Below are 22165 nucleotides of genomic sequence, written 5' to 3'. Positions count from 1 at the left end.
TTCCGTAGCCAAATGGCAAAAAACGGAACCCTTATAGATTCGTCATGTCTGTCTGTCTGTCCGTCCGTATGTCCCAGCCACTTTTCTCCGAAACTATAAGAGCTATACTATTGAAACTTGGTAAGAAGATGTAGTCTGTGAACCGCCTTAAGATTTTGATACAAAAATGGAAAAAATATGAAAAATTTTAGGGGTCCCCATAGATACAACTGAAACAAAAAAAAAAAAAATTCATCTAACCTCTACGTGTGGGGTATCTATGGATAGGTCTTCAAAAATCATATTGAGGTTTCTAATATAATTTTTTTCTAACCTGAATAGTTTGCGAGAGAGACTCTTCCAAAGTGGTAAAATGTGTGTCCCCCCCCCTCTAACTTCTAAAGTAGGGGCATGATAAGTCTAAAAAAAATATATGATGTACATTACTACAAAAACTACCAACGAAAATTAGTGCGAACGAGATCTAGCCAGTAGTTTTTTTATACGTCATAAATGGTCAACCTTAATATAACTTTGCACTTGGCTGGTTTTTTTATTTTGTTGTAGTATTAAAATAGCTAATTATGAATCAGTGTTATCTAGATTCTAGTTATAATAATAACGGACGGACGAATCGTTGAAAAAGTGTGCTCCAAAGTTGGCTCCGGTCTTAACGCGTCTTTTTTTTATGAAATAAGGGGGCAAACGAACAAACGGGTCACCTGATGGAAAGCAACTTCCGTCACCCATGGACACTCGCAGCATCAGAAGAGCTGCAGGTGCGTTGCCGGCCTTTTAAGAGGGAATAGGGTAATAGGGGAGGGTAGGGAAGGGAATATGGGAGGGTAGGGAAGGAAATGGGGGAGGTAGGGAAGGGAAAGGGTATGGGATTGGACCCTTTTTCGGCTCTCCTATTCTTTTATCATTGTCCCGGCTTCTTGGAAGACATCCTTGGTGTACGATCAATGCTCCGACTGTCGTCGATAATAATAATTATTATTTTATGCCCTAACCTTTTGTCACCTTATTATTTGCATACAAAATGAAAAGGTGCAAACACAAAATATATTTTAATAAATTTAAATTATTATATAAGGCTGATTGCAAAAATACTTTTTTATAAGTCTTTGGAACACGTATAAGAACAAACTTGGCTAAGTATGGACTTTTTATTATATTTTTTCGATTCGTGCAATAAGTGCATTGACTTATTTATTGTAATTTGACTGCATTTTAGACAATGTCACCGAATCCGCAAGATAATGTTCACACAGTATCAAATGGGGAATGGCGAGATAACATGGACGATGGAATTGTGATATCAGGAATGGCTGGGCTGTACCCAAACTCCTACGATGTGAAGCAATTGTCAGATATATTGTATAACAAGGTGAATTCATATTATTTTACAATATTATACTGCATGTAATCTCACTCACACAGAATTTTGTATAATATGATATCAATAACCAAATCACAAGTAGATGTTATTTAACAGATTAACGTGACGTTACCCTTTTAAATAACTTCTGTAATAATTGGTAAATTAATAGATCTTTCATCTCGATTTAATGAGTGATAATTAAATTTAAATCAAAAAGCGGTTACCACAATGATACATGAAATTATCTTTCTACAATGAGGCTTGTGAGGAGTCGCAGGATGCCTTGTGTTTTGCGATCTCTCCAAAGCCTTCGACTGTGTTGAGCATGCTACATAGATCAGGAAACTGCGTGGCATGAAGGAGTCTCTCTCAGCTCTCAGCCTTTTGACTTCTTACCTTAAAAAAGGACTCAAAGGGTTGAGGTAAATAGTTAAAAGTCCAATGGAACCAAAATAGAATTAGGTGTGCCACAGAAATCTAATTAGGCCTATTTCTTTTTCCCATCTATGGAAATGACTTAAATTATTTAGTTAAGGATAATAATAATCAGGCAGTACTTTTTGTTGATGACACTTCACTTATTTTTAAAGGAGAGCGACAGCAGTCAAACTACGATGAGGTAAACAGCACTTTCTTAAAAATAGTACCTACGTTGGTTTAATGTTAAAAACTTACGTTTTTTAAATTGTAGTAAAACCAAATGTGTTTAAATTCTAGTAAAATTTACTTTTCCCAATGTTAGGCAAGCCCAAACCAATGTACTATTAAATAATAAGAAGATGAATTTGGTAGACACCACTGTATTCTTAGTTAATACTTATCACACTTGATAGTTTATAGTGGTGTCTTCATATTGCTTATTTTGCAGGTAGGTTCAGTTCTGCAGCATACTCGTATTATGCAGTCAGAAAAATTAGATAAATTTCTGACGAAGACACGGCACGATTAGTATATTTTAGTTATTTTTAATAGTAGAATGTTATATTATTGGATTTTTTTTTATATTAAACTTGAGAAAATGGTCGTAATATGCTCAAAATATACGTCGTGTTGTCGATATTATACCTAGCTAGGTATATTAACTTTATGATATCAACACACTGTACATTCAAATATCAAATAAACTATTTCTATTATTTCTATAGAAAAATCCATTTACCAAGACGAATCGTTGGGTTTGTAACCATCCCGAAGTGTCCCAGTTTACTGGCCACATCCCCGATCTTGAGTATTTTGATGCTCAGTTCTTCAAAGTGCACTATCGCCTCTGCAATTTGATGGATCCCATGTCTCGGAAAATGCTCGAGCAAACCTATCAAGCCTTGTTTGACGCAGGTATGTATAAAGAGTCCCTCCATTTCCGACCATTTTTTTTTGCAAAGCAAAATATTTAACTAGATTGTAACAATTAGCTAGTAATTATTACTAAAAATAACACAGTATTGTGATATATTATTTTTAATATTATCCCTAAATGAAATGTAATAGAAATAATGATTTAAATCAGAAATATTATAAGAAACGCATGAAATATGAAAATCTCTTCTCTCTGAAAATGTTACAATTGAAAATCATCTGAATCATCACAATCGAAATTTGATTTTATGTATGAATAACGGCACGATAAAAAATCGGGTCTTAGGAATACTCCTAATTTTGGTCCGATAAAAGTTACACATACTTTTTCCGTGATACAGGTGTGAATCCAGTTAATCTATCAGGCAAAAAAGTTGGTGTGTACATTGGTACTTGCTTTTCCGAGTCAGAAAAGGCTTGCTTGTATATAGCCACTGCAAAGACAGGTCTTGGCATAGCTGGGTACGTAAATACTACATTTATACAAACAAATTTTGTATTTCAAGAAGTATCTAAAGCCTGCGGTACACTCGCCCTTATATTTAAGCTGTTTCAACTGCGCACTAAAACACGGTTTTTCTTCAATATTAACGCCTGGGGAAATAAAATAACGTTAAAAACGTGCGCGAGTGGGAGAATAGTGTCCACACTATGTGCTTTCGTCTTCAATTTTCATTATCTTCTTTCATTCAACTTTCGTTTTGGCGCATTCAATAATTGAATGCGTCAACGAACGCAACGTCAACTGTCATTTTTAATAACAAAGCGAAAGTTTTGGATACGGTCAGAGGGCATGCGTCGCGGGCATGCCTCACGTTCGCTGTTGACTTCGCTATAACGCCCTTGACAAACAGAAAAAGGCACAGTGGACAAAGCTATTAGCACTTATATTATAGCAGTGTTAGGCAAGACTGCTGTCTGTGGGATGCGAAGCGCTAGTGGCCTTTAGAAACTTTTAAAAATTGTTAAATGTTATCCTCGCAAGTTTCTCATTATAAAAACATTTTTAGATGCAACAGGAGCATGTTTGCAAACCGAATTTCTTATTACCTGAACCTTAAAGGTCCTTCTATGTCTGTCGACGCATCGTGCTGTAGCTCTGCCTCTGCGTTGGAGCTAGCGTATGCTGCCATATCTCGCGGAGATTGCGAAGCTGCTATAGTGGGAGGTGCTAACTTGTGTCTACATCCACAATCATCGGTACATTATGGAAGGTAAGTAATTTTTAAATATTGGCTATTTCTCCTAAATTGAATACAACAAGTGATAAACACACAACTGACAGCTTGTGTGTTTACCTGAAGCACAGTATAGCAATGTCATATTGCTATACAGGATGTAACAAAAATAAGTGATAATACTTTAGGGTATGTACGTGTTCCTTGTAGAGAGTTCACTGTGAAAGTAACAGCTCTGAAAGACGAATTTTTTTTTCACTTTTGTATGGGCAAGCGCCCGAGCGTCACGAGTTTCCCCATACAAATGTGAAAAAAATTTTTGGTCTTACAACTGCTACTTTCACAGTGAACTCTCTACAAGGAACACGTACACACCCTAAAGTATTATCACTTATTTTTGTTACACCCTGTACTGTGCCTGAAGGGTTAGATAAAACATCAAAACTTTATAGAAAATTTTAAAGATAGCCAAAAAGTATTAAATAATTTTTACTCTGTACACAGTATTTCTGTTCTCAGTCTTCATAAATTTTAAGTCCGTACCAGTCCCATAATTGCAAATATTTTCCTGGGTCATGGATGTGTATTGTGTATTAAATTAATGTGTATCATATAATAAAAATCATAAATACATGTTAAAAGTATTAAATATATTTCTGTTGTCTGGTACCCGTAACACAAGTCCTTCAGGTACTTAGCTCGGGGCCAGACTGACGTGGTGTGAAGCGTCCATAGATATTATTATTATTTTGTCATAGAACTCACTATTGAATTAGCGGGTAAGAATATTATTTTCTATCTTGGAAGTCGGTTTCATTTTTTTTTGAATAATTAATTTTGTATTTACGTAAATACGCAGAAAATCATTTGGCTTCAATTACGACTTTAATACCAATTTTAATAAGAAAATTCTTTTGGACTTGAAAGAACTTTAGATAAGGACATACATAATATAGATTTTGTTATGGAAAAATTTACGGTTCCAATGTGATACACTCAGAAGTCAGAACAGGAAAATAAGGAGAAGTGTTGTGTAGCGCCGTTTATATGGAAACCTATGTCGCCGACTTCAATGACACTATATTGTCAGCATAGTGTCAACGGTACACGGTCTAGTGATGTCCGGTCTATCTACGGTGTCGATTAATTATTATTACGACGATATGAATGTATTTTGGTAGGTATTTAAATACTATTAAAAGAATGAAAGTGGTAAATAATTAATATTACAGTCTAACAAAAACAACTTAAAGGCGGAAAGGGGTTAAAATCATCCATGATTACGAAAAACTTTTACTATGGGACCAACTCAATTCGGCAAAATAATCAGCTGTTTGGCAAAATCGTAACTAGGCAATATATAAACATTCATAATATTATATAACCAGATGTTAAGTTGGAAAAAAAACAAATATATCTGCGAAAACCGCATTCAAATCGGATCAGTTTTCGTGTGATGCTGGAACAAACATACAGACAGACAGACAAAAAACTAGCCACAGTTTAGGCTTCTATAGCGATGTAGTAACATCCCCCGCTTATTATTTTTTGAATATCTTTAAGAAGGAAAAAAAGGGACCCTATTCCTAAGACTTCGATGTCTTATTGTCTGTCTCGGCTGTATATCTCAATAACCGCTACACTTCTGAAATTTTCACAGATTGTGTATGTCTGTTACCGCTATAATAACAGATACTAAAACAAATTAAATTAAATATTTAAGGGCTCCCTTACAACAAACGTGATTTTTTTGCTATTTTTTGCTCGATATCAATTACGGCAACAGGTAGGTAGGCACTTGAAAAGTACAAAATACGCCATTGTATTTATACTTTAACAATTAATAATAAAATTAAAATGAACTAAATAATTAAGGATTCGTACAAAAATACATTATTTGTCTAATTTTGCTCTATTATGATAAGGAACCTTTCATGCGCGAGACCAACTCGCACTTGGCCAATTTTTTGCATACATTTTTCTTTGAATTTTGCATCTTTGGGAAAACTGAAAAAGGACTAAATGCGATGAAGGTAATATAAATCATTCTTCAAAGAGTCCACACCGCCGTTTTTCCATACAAACGTTGTCCCCTGTTTCCTCCCTGGATAAAGCCGGTAGAGTTATGATTGTTTTCCTGAATATTTATGGCCACAATTGCATGTCCCTATGTTTTATTTTTTTCATAATTTTATTATTAAAAAAGATAAGAACGTCCAAAAACCCAAAAAAATGGCCAGATTTTCCTCTGTGTTCAAACATCCAGAAAACAAAACTGGCTAAAATATACCAAAAATAATAAAAAATAGGAACACAGCTCAAGCCTTGCTTTAATTCTTAGTGAAAAAAGTACTTAAATCGGTTAAGTTTTGGAGAAGGAATCAGCGGACAACGAATCAAATATTTTCTGTTCTTTTATTAGAACTTTTGTCGTGTTGTCTCTATCGCGCTCTGCGGTGGGAGACTTGAGATTGGTGATACAGCAATACATTTTCAAATACCTATTTTCAATTTCTCTTGCCCCTGGTGTATCCTCTTAAGCACCACTTCTTTCGACTATAAAATAAAACTTCCGCTTCCGCAATTTATAATAAATTTAGACCTTCCGCGCGGCTCCACTCCCGTAAATTAGGAATTTCAAAGACAAATTAGCCCACAAAAATAGCCTATGATCCTTCATGTGGTCTACTTTTTATTTATGCCAAACAACATAAAAATTGCTGGATGGTGCGTGAGATAAGCCCTTTCAAATAATTTTCCCCGTTTTTTCCACATTTTCCTCTGTTTCTTGGCTATGAGCTATCTAACTCTGAAAGAATACTTCAAAATTTCAAATCGGACTAGTAGTTCCTGAGATTAGCGCGTTCAAATAAACAAACTCTTCAGCTTTATAATATTAGTGTAGATAATAACGCAACCGCAGAAAAAATGTCGATAAAAATATCGATACCAAAATCTGCATCACACCACATCACTAGTGCCTTAGTTTGATAGTTCACGGAACATTTTTCGTGAAAAATATTTTTCGTGAAGAATAATTGATTTTTAAATTAAAAAGTCATATAAATTACAGTTGGCTGTGATAGGTGATCCCGCTATTTTTGAAATTCACAGTATCGCTGCAATTTTTGTAGGTAATTATAGCACAAGTCAGGATTTTGTTCACAATTTACGGCGTAGTGAAAACGTGTAAGCCGTGGAGTGATTGACATACGACTGACAATTTGTGCCCATATGGGCAGGATTTGGCGACATGTGACACGCTCTATAACATATCTCTTACTTCTAAAATCTGTGGTGATACATGAATTCTGGGACAACGGAGATGCGGGCGTCATCTAGTATTAAAATAAGGTTTTTTTCAGAGTTATAAATATTAGCATGGACGGCAAAACAAAATCATTTGATAAAAACGCTACTGGATGTTCCAAATCTGAGGCAATCAATATTATTTTCTTACAAAAAGCTAAAGATGCTCTAAGGTAATAAAAACTTTGTTTTTTATTTAATTCATAAGTGAAGGTAATTTCAATTACTCAAAATACACTTTTGTACCAAAAATCAAACCTCATTTTACAGAATTTATGCTTATGTTGTTTACGCTAAATGTGAATACATGTCATTGCCCGAATGTGAAACTGGTGCCAAATATGGCTTCATTCGTAATCCAACCGACATGACTGGATTTCTGAAGAGATTCTACGAAGAAGCCCATGTCTCTCCCAAAGCTGTACAATATGTAGAAGCTTTCGGGGCAGGTAAATACGTTAATTATCTTTAAGTGTTTTCATATAAATACTTCGATCGCGGATTCCAGGAAATGATATTGTATTGTTGTCGCGATCCTCGGTGCTCTTATGGCTTAAAGAATTAATAGAATTTATAACTAATTTTAATAGTAACTAGAGATCGCCCAATGGTCGAAATTCAACCTTAGTTTCAACGACATTAGGACTACTACGGCTATATTTTGCAAAAAATATTGACTTTATCATTTTTTTTTAACTCTTGTCTCTGGGACTTAGCTGACCTCAGACTGGCCGTGTAAGCTTTGTCTTAGTATCTTAGATTCAATAAAAAAAACTATAATCCATTTTCAATTTGTCAACTTGTTGTCAACCAGACTTCAACCATAAATAAAAGAGTATAATTCGTATGTATAGGCTTGTCACTCAAAAATCTGTCATTTCTCATGTGTGTGTGTGTGTGTTGTAGTGTGTGTAATGTTTTATTTGTTAAAAAAATGTATGATAAAAGCATAATTTCAAAATAATATTAGTTCGATGCACTCCTTCACTATATAAACTATAACTGTGCAAAATTTCATGCACCTACGTTTCCCCATTTTTCGTAAAAAGGGTTACAAAGTTTTTCGTTCGCGTATTAATACTATGATTTTTTTTTTTATGAATTAAGGGGGCAAACGAGCAAACGGGTCACCTGATGGAAAGCAACTTCCGTCGCCCATGGACACTCGCAGCATCAGAAGAGCTGCAGGTGCGTTGCCAGCCTTTTAAGAGGGAATAGGGTAATAGGGAGGGTAGGGATGGGAAGGGAATTGGAGAGGGTAGGGAAGGGAATAGGGTAGGGGATTGGGCCTCCGGTAAACTCACTCACTCGGCGAAACACAGCACAAGCGCTGTTTCACGCCGGTTTTCTGTGAGAACGTGGTATTTCTCCGGTCGAGCCGGCCCATTCGTGCCGAAGCATGGCTCTCCCACGTATAAAATGATGATGTATATTATTTTGATAGTAGTAAATTTAAACTTCCTATTAATATTTTAGCAACACCAGAGAGTGATAAGATTGAACTAGATGTGATAGACGATTTTTTCTGCAAAGAAAGAAGTAAGCCATTAATGGTCGGCAGTGTTATGTCCAACATTGGATATGTCGAATCAGCATCTGGAACGACAGCTTTGACTAAAGTAAGTATTTCGGAATACTAAAATAATATTATTAATATTTAATATAACTATAATTATTGCTAAAAATGTAAAGTTGTGATGACCTCAGATGAACTTGATACTGAAAGATACAAATATAACGAAGTAATAAAAATTAGGTGCTGCTGGGTTACCATTGCGGCAAACTGGCCGGTAACCTTCACTATAATACACCACGAGATGATATAGCGGCGATAAGAGATGGACGTATTGAGATACTTACCGACAGTAAGGAGTTTGTTCCCACATACACTGCAGTCAATGGCTTGTCTATAAGCGGAAGTTTTTCGCATGTCCTTCTGCATGGCTATTATAAGAAAAAGGTAGGTACAATTCACACCTAAAAATAATAATATTTAAATAAATCATAGTCTGAACATTAAAATAAAGTTACACTCGGAAATCTACGAATTAAACATAACTTGTGCGTTCGATTTTCGATTAATTTATAGATCTGCCAAGCTCCATTCAAGCTCTATGCTTACAAAGAAGCTTAAATACAATCTCACAAACAAGAAATTGAATAGGCATTTTTTAAGGAAATCATAAAAAAGTTCAATATTTTTTTATTGTAGGACATCAACAAATACAAATCCAGTATTCCGCGTATCGTTCTATGTTCTGGAAGACAGGAAAGCTCTGTAAAAAAAATTATCAACGATCTCAAAAGTCGAGCAATTGATCCAGAAGAACATGCTCTTCTTCATCATTTTCATGAGACACGAGTAACAGGGCATTTGGGGCGAGGTTTTGTTATACTGGGTAAATTACTCTATTAAATCTAAATATTATATCCTTGAAAATAATATCTGGTTTATGAATGCAGTTTGTACTGAATATGTTTATTTTATCGATTAGTGAATAATGCTAGTTTATTTCTTTTAGATACAAACGAAAATGGTAAGACCATTAGTCTCAGTGAAGAATGTGCTTATTTCGACCAAGGAAAGCGCCCGCTATGGTTCGTGTACAGTGGAATGGGCTCGCAGTGGGTTGGGATGGGAAAAGACCTCATGCGTATACCAGTTTTTGCTTCTGCCATCGAAAAGTAAGTAATGTCTTACAAACATTTTCGGGGGAAGAAAGATTGTATGATGATGATAAGTACTAGTTATTGTAACCGAATTTTATTTTTTAGATGTCACCGAGTTCTTAAACCAAAAGGCATTAATATTATTGATATAATTACATCAAACGACAAGGGGATATTTGATAACATATTGCACTCATTTGTTGGTATTAACGCTATACAAATTGGACTAACTGACGTCTTACGAGTAATGGATATCATTCCAGACAAGATAATCGGTTAGAACTCAGAATAATTATACTCTATGTTATAACTCTTCAGTAAATACTTATTAATCTTTGAAATTAAGGTACTTTAAAGTCTAAGCTGTAAAATTAATATGTATGTAAATAACATTATAATTTTAGGGCACAGTGTAGGTGAGATTGGGTGCGCCTACGCAGATGGATGTCTCACGGCCGAAGAAACTATTCTGTGTGCTTACTATCGTGGTCTGGTTTCCGTACAGACACCGTTCATTCGCGGGTCTATGGCAGCCGTTGGTCTTGGTTACAAAGAGGTTAGCAGCTGATATTATAAAAACATAGCTAGCTGAGACTTACTTACTTTTTTAATTACCGTAGATACTTCTTTTAGATTTCAAAGATATGTCCGCCAGAAATAGAAGTGGCCTGCCATAACTCTGCTGAATCTAGCACTATCTCCGGCCCAGCAGAGATCATGAGTGAATTCGTAACGAACTTAGTCAAAAAAGGGATATTTGCCAAAGAAGTTCCTTGTTCTAATATAGCATATCATTCAAGATACATTGCTGAAGCTGGTAAGTAATAATCAATTAGCATCACTTCACAAGGAGGAGGTCATAATATGTTCGTCTGTATATATTTTTTTTTGTATGTTCAACGTTCACTGCGCCGTTTGTGGGCCGATTTTCAAGATTTTTTCACTATTGTATCGGGTTTAATCCGAATTTGGTACCATGTTAAAAGGTAAGATGGGATCCATAAGTAATCGAGGGAATTCCTCGAAATTTATACTAAAAACCACAATTTATCAGGATGACATTTCGATTCATCTGAAGTATTTCAATTTAAATGGAAACATATTACTATGGTGCTTTTGGATGTATATATGAAGTATTCTAAATAAATCTCACCAAAAAGGTAGATTTTGCACCAAGATATACCGTGGTGAACAGATCTCCGGCCTCCTCATAGATACATATTTGGGGGTTTCGACGTTGTTTTAAGAATTTAAGGCATATGCTTAGTGTACATAAGATTAATCATCATCATCGTCACTGCCCTTATACCTTGCAAAATCACATTACGACTCTATTATTAGTATTATTAGTGTTTTTCTTAGTTGTGGACCGATTTCAAAAATTATTTTGTTGTTGTATAGGGTATAATTCGAATTTGGCACAATGATTATTGATTACGAAGGTGATGATCTGATGATGAAATATAATATGAGCAATCGAAGGAAATTCTTGAAATTTACGTCAGTTTAAATAGAAGCCTTTCGAAATTTATTAAAACACACGTGGTGGTTAAGAATATTATGTTGTTTCTAGTAACTCAAACATAAGTTGCAAATAAATTAAATGTCATACGAAGGTGTTTTTGGATCCAAAGGCACTGAACAGAACTCCTGAATCTTTAAAGATATAACTTTGGAAATTTCAGAATCGCTTAGATAACTGAAAGCATTTACCACAATTTCGCTTACAGTAACTTTCGTAGTGGTTATTTAGGTACGCATAACGTGGTCTTGTACTCTCTGTATAACTAAAAAGAGTAAAATTATTATTTTTTAACAAAAAATTTAACCCGACTTCCAAGGTAAAAACGATATTCTTAAAAATTATCTTTTTTTTTTTTTTATGAAATAAGGGGGCAAACGAGCAAACGGGTCACCTGATGGAAAGCAACTTCCGTCGCCTTTTTGTTAAAAATTTTTTGTAAAAAAATAATAATTTTTAAAACGCATTTTTTCTGAATTCAGGACCCGCTTTACTACAAAGTATGAAAAATATTATTAAGGCACCGAGACTACGCAGCCCGCATTGGGTGTCCACATCAGTTCCGGAAGACCGATGGCATGAACCTCTAGCCAAGTACAGTTCTGCCGAATACCACACCAATAATCTTTTGGTAATTATAATTTATAGCAAAAGTGTATACTGCTTATTATAATCTTATCTAGCCATAAAGTACGTAACATTTGATCATATTTAAAATAAATTATAAACAAAAAACTTTTTGAAAAAAGCTTTTATTTGAATAGTCTCAAAAATAACTATTACCTTATCTTGGATGAGCCGCCATGTTGGATGTGGAATGAAATTACATTCGTTTTCGAGTTACTATCAAAAAACCCTTTCATTTTATATCCATATTGTAGGACTGCATAGAAAATAATTATTTCGCCATCTTGGATGGTCGGCCATATTGGATTTAGAGTGATGTCACATACTATATTGTGCATGGTCATCCAAACTAAACGAGTATGCAAAATTTCAGCTCAATCGATTAAATATATCTACTTCAAAATTGAGATCCAAAATTCTACCGTAACATACCTACATACTTACATACATACAGAGCAAGTTAAATAAAAGCTTTTAAAACAACATACCAAATAAATTTTGTAAGTGTTGCCCACGTCTAGTAGTATATATTCAAATATTTTTTATTTTTTTATTTCTTCACTTAATACAATATGATACATTTTTACAGAGTCCAGTTCTGTTTGAGGAGACCTCTCAAATGATTCCACCTGATGCGGTGCTGATAGAAGTGGCACCTCATGGACTATTGCAAGCGATTCTCAAGCGCTCTCTACCTAAATCCTGCAAGTTACTTCCCCTGACTCGTCGCGGTCATCCTGATAATTCTGTTTACTTGCTCGAAGCTATTGGAAAGTAAGTAATTGTAGAAAGTAATGTAAGTGAAGACTTATAAAATACATTTTACGAAATTCGTTTTAAAGTTCTATAGTTCTTAAGCCCAGATTCTATGTAAATATTTATGTTATTTTACAGACTTTACATGGAAGGATTTTATCCTAAAGTACGGGCTTTGTATCCAAAAATAGAGTTTCCAGTTTCAACATCAACTCCTATGTTGTCGCATTTAGTGGAATGGGCTCACCAAGAAAAATGGTAATATTATAACATATAATCTTATGTTTTTATTAAGATAAATTATCATTTTAATAAAAACTTAAGTTGATAAAAGATTATAATTGTAATAGGTCTGTAATTTTATCATATTTATTAAAAAACCTATGCAGGAGTTTACCATTGCCATCAGCAGGCAACACGATTACAGCATCGGCATCGAAAGATGTCATATCAACGTATGACGCTGAGCACACCTACTTAAAAGGACATGTAATAAGAGGTACGAGAGATGAAAAGATCCTCAAATTAAAATTATGTCGTGTAAGTAACCACAATATATAAAATTGTCGTTACTTGTACGACTAAAAAACTTTGAAAATATTTATTTTACACAACCCTACTAATTTTAATTATATTTTAAGGTAAGAACCTTTATCCCTTTTCTGCGGCTCTGGTTTCTGTATGGAGAACTTTGGCTGCCAGCTTGAACACAAGACCAGAAATTTTATCTGTTCAGTTTGAGAATGTTTATTTGTATTCTCAACCTATACTGCATAATAAACGCCAATTGTATATTGATGTAACTCTACATAAAGGCACGGGCCTGTTCGAGGTAAATATTTACACTTCTATTGCAAATCCATTAGTCACTTGCGTATTTGCGAATATTATGTACTGATGATGTCATTTTTTACCAGGTGCTAAACGAGAAGTCCCTTGTGATTAGAGGAACTATTGTGCCAGAAGTTACCAAAACAAAACGAATCGATGATACTCCAATATCGAAAACAAACGTTAGTTCTAGCGATATCTACAGATTGCTGTTCGCTAAGGAGTATCAATATCAGTAAGGCATTATTATTATAAGTGAAATTCGAGATACAAACTAAACACTAAAAATTCAATCTAAAATATACAAATATAATTATACAAAATTAAAGAAAAACTTCCCCAAGTCGTCCACATCTGGCAGAGTGCCTAGCAAGCTGATAGCATTGCCACGTTGGATGGCAATTGCTATCCGCTGTGCCAGGTAGACACAAATCTATAAAAAAAAAACTAAACAGTACCACCTTCGCCTTTCAGGAACGAATTCTGCAGCATATACAGTGTTAATGAATCTTTGACCGAAGCAAAAATCGAATGGAAGGATAATTGGATTGCTTTCCTGGATGGAATTATACAATTGAATATTTTAAAAAGAAAACATCATACTGTATCTAAGTTAAATTTTATTAGAAAGATGAGTATTGATGTTAATAAACAACGTAGTAGTGCAATTACAAACGATGGTAGAATTTTCCATAATGCAAAAATATTAAATTTATTAGATATAACAGTGTAAGTGTAAATTATTTATTCTTATTGATAGGTATATAGCATCGAAACAATAATTAACATAAATTTATTTAACAATTAAAAATTATTTTTTTATATTCAATTTTTTTGTTATAGTTGCGGTGGAGTCGTAATAGAAAACCCAAAATTCATTGATTTACCTTCTCTAAATGAAGATAACATTGTTCTTAAAACTCCTGCATTAATTCGAAATGCGACCAGATATAATAATGTAAGTAATATAGTAAATACATCAGCAAATACAAATCCATCTAAACATTTGGATGGATTTGTATTTATGATACAAATTATATTATGATATGTATGATAAATACAAAACCATCCAAATGTTTGGACGTATTTGTATTTGAATGTTGCTACCCTCTTTGTAATGGTTACAAAAAGGTTAGCTTAGGTAAGTAAAATAGGACATCAACAAATACAAATCCACCCAAACATTTGTATTTCAATGACCTAACTTAGCAAAATAATTTTGTTTTGAACTATTTAAGCATCATTTAATACGAATACATATTATACGTATTACTATTTTTTTGTTTACACGTTTGTACTTTGTATTTAGAAAGCACGTGAGGGAGATTATTACTTGCCATTAGAAGAAACAATTAACCGTGATTCCGGCGTAACGCTAAAAATTGGACAAGTTGGAGATCTTGACTCAATTAGTTGGGTTCACGCCATTGAAAACAGTAACTTGGGAATTGATGTTCAAGTACGTAATAAAATTGATCTCCATATAATTATTAAGGTTATATTTAAGCATAATATAACTTCTAATTACGTTGGAAATAATTATTTTAAGGTAGCCTATTCTGGAGTCAACATGGTCTACGTTAACAAGCTTATGGGAACGCAATTTATCAAAAACAATGATCAAAATAAAAGCGTCATTGACTTCAGCGGAACCGCAAAGAGGTAATAAATTGCAGGACATTGCCGATTGAAGACTTTAATATTATTTTTGATCTAAATGTTAAAATTGGATATTGTTTTCTAAATACTACTGTTTTATTATACAGTGGTACCAGAGTAATGGGAATTGTACAACGGGAATCTATAGCATCGCCAATTAAGGTTGATCCTGAGTTTCTTTTACCAGTTCCTTCGCATTGGACATTGGAAGATGCAGCAACAGTTCCATTGTCTTACTCATTGGCATTTTATATTCTGGTACTATTCGTTTTCATAGTTGATTTAATAACTTTGCGATTATTTTATATACTACTAATATTATAAAATTTGTTTGTCTTTAGTTCGTCAAGGCAAAAATTGCCGGAAATTTTCCAATTCTTATTCAAGGTGGAGCTGGGGCCTTAGGTCTTGCTCTAATAAGCATAGCTTTGGCTCATGGTTGTGAAGTATTTACAACAGTAAGCAGTAAATCTAAAAAACAATTTCTGAAAAAAATGTTTCCTCAACTTCAAGGTAAATAGCTTGTGTAAATAATAATAAAAAAAATAAAAATTCTTTTTGTTGTTAAAATTTCAAATTCGTTTCAGATGATCACATCGGACATTCAAGTGATCTCAGTTTTCTAGATTTTATTCTTCATGCTACTCAAGGAAATGGTTGCCAACTTATTGTGTCTTATTCCAAAGGGCAACTCAAAAATGTAAGTAACAATACATACGGTTGTAAGAAGCAGATAATTTAATCCCACTATATGTATAATAATTATTTACACAAGTCTCATGCTACTTAAGCACAATATCACGTACTTTTTTATGCGTGTTATGTTGGGGAACCCGGCCTCCTTTGAAACTTCGGTAAGCTACACCTGCTGGTCAAAACTCCGGCGCTACAATGCGGCCAAAACTTTCATCGCAAAGAAATTGACTTTGTGGCGGGAGTGCAGACACTAGACCCTCAAAGCGTAGATGGTCTTTAAATAACCAATCTTATAGAATTACTTAAGTCTTAAATCCTAAGAGATTAAGGTGATCAAGGTCCATCTGGTAACTGTGTTCAAAAGTATGTTAAAATATCTACTTAGAATTCTAAACCTAATACATACTTGAAAAAAATATTTTTTTACAGTTCCACCTTAAGTGTCTTGGATTTAACGGAAAATTGGTTGATACAGCAGTTATTCACGATCATGAAGACTTCAATTATGGCATGAATAATTTAACAAGGCAAAGGGCATATATTCCTATCGATATATCTTCTCTCTTCCAGCCAAAATATAAAGAAGAGGCACTAGTAAGTCTTAAATTAATGATTTTTACCAAATCGTTATTACCATTTGGGTACCAAATAATGAAAAGTGATAGAACGAGATATCTCATAAAGCAATGCAATTAGCGGCATCACTGTGTTAAGGCGGGGTTTAATCTCAATCCAAAACGATAACCTTGCACACAACCAAAGACCAAGCGTATACGCATCGCAATAAGATTCATTTTAGCTTAGCATAAAACTGTAGTTACTCGGATCTTCTCTATTTTTCATGTTTTTTTAAATATCTTTGGAAATAAACATTAAGAAACAAAATTGTTCGGTTAAGGAGATTTTAATAAAGATTTACTAACAATTTATTCAAATAAAATGTATAAGTAATTATCCTAGTTGATACTTATATTTCGATGAAATAGATGTTTATCGGAGGTGAGTTTGTATTTTAATTACAGCCAAAGTATTACGTTTTATTAAAATGTTTATGGTTTAAGGTATTTTAAATATTGTGCTTTATATCTCATATTTTTTAACACTTCGTTATTATATTGGAACTAGGTAAACCGGGAGTCACGGAATAACAAATTGAGGTTTATCCTCACCTTAACGGCGATATTGATTTTAATTAAATATTTAATTTCAGTACATAAGAAGCCTGATGGTCGAAGGTATAAGGCGTGGCTATGTGAGACCGTTGTCGCGCGTTACGCTCGCAGCCGAGAAGGCGGCGCATGCCTGCCGATTGCAGGCTGCCGGTTGCAACCGTGGCAGAATTCTACTCGACTTACAACAAATCAAGGCCTCTATACAGACAAGGTACCATCGGGAAAGTTGATTCCTATGCAATTGACAGACCAACGTTATTTGTTCGAATATGTCGATTCAATGTTAATTGTGATCTGTCAGCTGGGTTTGACGTAACGCAACCAAACTACTTAGGTCCCCGATTTGCATAGGAATCAACTTCTCTGAAAGTACATAATCTTAAAAAAATCGATCAATATTTTTATATCTTTAAAGAAAACATTTTTATTTAACTATGCTAAATGAATGGCATTATAATGAATTAATGACATTCAAATTTCAGAGTCAAATGTTCAAGTTCATCGTGGCAATTGATTATATCTGATGATGAAATAGTTGCTATTAAACTAGCTGAAAGATTAATGAAAAGGGGTGCTAAGAAATTAGCTTTCCTTTTAAGCAATATATCTAAATGTATTGATGTTCATACAACGTAAGTAACCAGTAATGGTGAGATAATATATATCTCTACTACTGTACTGTAATAACTATAAAAATGTTAAGATATTATAGACGACGGTTTATAATGTCGTGAATTTCACAATAGTAATTATTTGCTAGATGTAGAATAATATATATAATATCATATTTTAATGAAAAAGGCAAGAAAATTCATGTTACAACAAAGTTAGTGGAATTCGTTGTGATAAAACAGGCATTATATTATTTTAGGATTTGGAGTGATGATCTTGTAGAAGCAAAAGTCACAAAAGCTTCTTTGAAGAATATCAATTCCTCTTTTGTTATTCAAGAGTGTGAGAAAAACGGTGGTCTCGAAAATTTGTTTATAATAACTTCGAATGAAAGAGCAGTAGATATGAAATGTGTTGTGAATAGTCTTTCAGCTGCTCTTTCTAATTCAAAAATAAAGTAAGTAATTAAAATAATTTGTAAACAATTAATTCTTAAGCGGACCGTAAATTATGTCGAACCAAGCCAGATCATCACATTTGACATAATCCAGCCAAATGATAAATGGCAAGTGACAAAAGATAGATGGCGGACCTATATGGTCGGCCATCTATCTATTAATTTCTTTATAATATTTTGTTATTAAAATGTATCAATTAGTTAAATATAAGTTACATTAAAATATTATCGGAACATCTGAGAATCTTAGTCTTTTCAGACATACTACATTTGTTAGTTGTGTAAATGAAGAGCTGGAGCCACTTTACAAATCAATAATTGGAAGTAATAAATCAGTATCACACATTAAGTTGCCTGAAATAAAATTGGTGAGTGGTATATACCCATCGTATAAAATTAATTACAATTTACAGACTATAATTTCTTACATATAAAAATTAATGTGATTTTTTGACAGATGTACAAAGAAAACTTTAGCCGGGATATGATATCGATCAATAATGCTATTGAAATTATAGAAAAAGCATTATCCTCTTCAAAAGAGAAGGTATTGGCTCAACCAAATAACACTAAAGGAAAAACATTGCTGGAACAAATACTTCAGGTTGCAGGTGAAATACAATACTTGTAAAACTACAACAATAGGCTATCATAGGTAAGGTAATCATAGGCAAATTATCATAGTTACATTTATTAAAACTATTTTGTATTATTTTCTCAGGTCTAAAACTACAAGACGTACCAGAGAATGCAAAGGATTTTGTTTTGAGTAATTTAAACCTTAACAACTCAAATCTATTAGCTATACAGGGATTCCTAGGAGACGTATATGATGTCCGCTTAAACATAGAAGACATACAAGAACTTTCCTTGCAATCGTAAGTACCGTTTTGTGTCGATATGATTACTTTGCATCATCTTCCGGGAGTATTCTGTATTCATTATACTATTTTTATCTATTTCAGAATATACGAACTCGAAAGAAATTGTATCGAGTTTGACTTTACTGAAAGCCAAGGTGTTGGTGCCTATTTTCCTAAACTGTACACCGATGAGTTATTATATACTTCGGATGTAGTGTTTATGACAACATTAAGGTCTACTAATTTGGTATGTTGTGTTAATTTTTTCGATTTAAGATTTAACTATAATTATTTATTATTTTTCCATTATCATAGTATTTTATTGCTATTAAATTATTATATACCAATAAATTATTAAATAGTTTTATATGAACGAGTTTCATTTTCAAAGTACCTAATAAATAAATTCTAATTTATTAGCTATAATTAGTTTAATCAAATTGTAATGATCTAAACAATGAACGAACCTTGAACATTACATTTTATTCCAGTATGAAAATTATATAAACAAGGAAGAAGCATTTTTATGTATTATCCCAGGCGTGGAAGGACATTTTTCTGCTTTTACCAAATTGTGTGAAAGACTGAAGCTTCCAGCACTAACATTACAGCCTGGATTAGATCATCCCAATGAAACTGTATCTGAGCAAGCAAATAGATATATTGACACTCTGTCCAAGAAAGCTGCGCTGAAGGACAATTTCTATTTGGCTGGCTATGAAAGTGGAGTTATGGTTGCGTTGGAAATGGCATCTATACTAGAAAAAAGAGGTAAAGAAATTTAATGATATTAAAATGTTATTTTTCTTCAATTATTAAGTTTTAAAAACAAAAGAACTTCAACTTTGCTGTCATATTATTTTAATGTTATTATCAGAGTGAGCGAAGCGACCCCTAGTATATCCCATAATCTGAGCACTTTTGTGCACTTTACGGAAAAACTATCACGCCTATTGATTTGTGCTTTAACATAGTAATTTTTATTTATTTGTAGATGTGTTATTACTTATTATTATCGATCAGTCAGGATTTGGCAACTATTAAAATATATATAAAAAAAACTACCTTAAAGAACCCTCACAAAGCTCGGCTTTTACCTAGTCATATTATACATAATATTATTATGTCGTAGCTCATAACACTTAATTTGCACATATTTGGTCATCGCTTGAATTGATTATTATTATTATAGATTTGATATTGTATTTCGTTACGAAGTTCACCACACGTACACACTGCTTTTGACTGTTCGATGTTCGTGTCAAGTTTTAACCATTATTTTATTTTTATGTTGCAGGTTTAACTGGAACAGTATTTTGTATCGGCGGATCCCCGTCTGAAGTTATTGATAACTTTAAAAATAATTTGAAGACTTTTAAAACTACAGAATATCTACAAATAGCAGTTCTGAAACATGCGTATTTGCTTATTACTCATAAAGACCCTAGCATATTTGATCAATTGGATAAAAATATGAGTTGGAAGGAAAAAATGAATACGTTTACGGATACAATACTCGGAAAGTACCCACATTCTATTCAGTATACAAGGAAGTGGATCGATTACATTTATACGAAATTGTCATGTTTATTGAATTGTAAACCTGACTTCAAAAAGATAAGCTCTAAAATAATATTTCTTCGCCCAAAATCTTTTAGTAGTGTAGACTCGTCTTTGCAACATTTTTCAGATAAAAAAATAATTTGTTATCAACTCGAGGCACCACTGTCTTCTGCTCTACATGATTTGATGTGTACTTCTATAATAAACCAACACCTGGACAGTGCTGTCTTAGAAAAATTCAAGAATAGAAACATATGTCAAACTTACGTCCTGAATGCCGATGGGTTGATGACATCCTAATTTATTCAATTACTTATTATAATTTCATAATGTGTGGGTTAAAGTTTATATACATATTATAATAAAGATTTTTTGTTATGTTTAATGGAGGTTTGAATAAATAATGTAGAAGTATCTATAGTTCTCATTTACCTTAACAACTTTTGTAGGTACATTATTCGGAACGTGAACGACATATTTCAAATGAAGTTTTAGGGGCATGTGTCAAAAAAAACAACAAGACTTTGTTTATTTTGTAAAGATTATAGCAAATAAAATATATTGAGAACAATAATTAATGGTATTTGGGTTAGATTTAGTTAAAAACGACTTTTGTTGTGTGTTTTGAGAGTGTAAAATATAAATACTATATAAACATAAATACTCTTGAAGAAGATTGGAGTCTATAAATTTACTAAACCACTGCAAACATTGTTCATGTTTCTGAGTCTTTGCATTACACTTTCAATATCTCAGTAAGTAACGAAACAGCCAAGCCATACATACTTACTGATAAGTATGTACAATTTGTTGGAGTTAGAGTCAATGAGTTTCTAAAATACTAGAGTAGCAATGTCTTACAAAAGATTCTCAGAAATGCGTAACCACTTTTTTGTTCAAAAGACAATGTCAAGTCATATATTCGTTATGTCATTATGTATGTGAGATATGCCTGCAGGCATCTTCGAAGTGGCAACGCGTTGCTACCGTAAACTTCCAATCTAGTTACGTTAGTAACATAGAATATCATTGGTTAGAGTCGATAGAGTTAGGCCGCGTAGATTCAAAAGCTTTGGTTCTACATTAAATCTGATGTCTATTTCACAGGGCAAACCTTTTGTGGTCGTCGAGATAACATTTTATATGAAATGTTTTTGATGGCATTTCAGTCCTTTTTGTAAGTTGCTACTTGCTTTAGGCTTAGACCAAACCTACGCGACCAAAGCGACCGGGAAGCGGGAGCGTCTACCGCGCGGCGGACGCTGCCCATATAATCTTATGGCGCTGTGCACACCTGCGCGACTGCAACGCGGGATGTTCGCGTCGGCAAAGCGGGACGTGCGCATCGAGTGTCAGACGTGTGTTTTATAGTGTACATAACTAGACTTCTTTGTAAAACCTTTTTAGGGTTCCGTAGCCAAATGGAAAAAAACGGAACCCGTTCGTCATGACTGTCTGTCTGTCTGTCTGTATGTCTGTCTGTCTGTCTGTCTGTCCGTCCATATGTCACAGCCACTTTTCTCCGAAACTA

At 33.6% G+C, this 22165-nt stretch overlaps 1 protein-coding gene across 1 annotated transcript; it reads left to right on the top strand.

Moving 5' to 3' along the window:
• The first annotated feature begins 1094 nt into the window (after positions 1-1094).
• On the top strand, positions 1095-20977 carry LOC121728386 (fatty acid synthase-like). The gene is made up of 37 exons (XM_042116561.1): positions 1095-1137; positions 1217-1369; positions 2509-2698; positions 3061-3181; positions 3730-3933; positions 7263-7379; positions 7477-7655; positions 8683-8825; positions 8963-9166; positions 9419-9605; positions 9729-9891; positions 9982-10151; positions 10281-10432; positions 10510-10693; positions 11881-12029; positions 12615-12799; positions 12920-13039; positions 13171-13280; positions 13423-13613; positions 13699-13847; positions 14087-14341; positions 14456-14570; positions 14922-15071; positions 15162-15274; positions 15379-15529; positions 15613-15784; positions 15859-15971; positions 16397-16561; positions 17178-17350; positions 17622-17771; positions 18011-18208; positions 18468-18576; positions 18666-18819; positions 18930-19086; positions 19174-19318; positions 19563-19842; positions 20369-20977. Exons 2-37 carry the CDS (start codon positions 1220-1222, stop codon positions 20932-20934), a joined length of 6234 nt encoding a protein of 2077 aa, XP_041972495.1. The 5' UTR covers positions 1095-1137; positions 1217-1219; the 3' UTR covers positions 20935-20977.
• The last annotated feature ends 1188 nt before the right edge of the window (positions 20978-22165 follow it).

Source organism: Aricia agestis, chromosome 6 (genome assembly GCF_905147365.1).
Source record: "Aricia agestis chromosome 6, ilAriAges1.1, whole genome shotgun sequence".
Lineage (NCBI taxonomy): Eukaryota > Metazoa > Arthropoda > Insecta > Lepidoptera > Lycaenidae > Aricia > Aricia agestis.
Note: the sequence above shows the minus strand (reverse complement) of the source record. Positions and strands in the feature narration are given on the sequence as shown.

Excerpts from the sequence above, each read along its gene's own strand:
- LOC121728386 (XM_042116561.1), top strand. The coding sequence starts at position 1,220 with ATGTCACCGAATCCGCAAGATAATGTTCACACAGTATCAAATGGGGAA. Across the intron at positions 13,848-14,086 it reads GCTAAGGAGTATCAATATCA|GAACGAATTCTGCAGCATAT; the intron begins GTAAGGCATTAT and ends TTCGCCTTTCAG. Across the intron at positions 15,530-15,612 it reads CATTGGCATTTTATATTCTG|TTCGTCAAGGCAAAAATTGC; the intron begins GTACTATTCGTT and ends GTTTGTCTTTAG.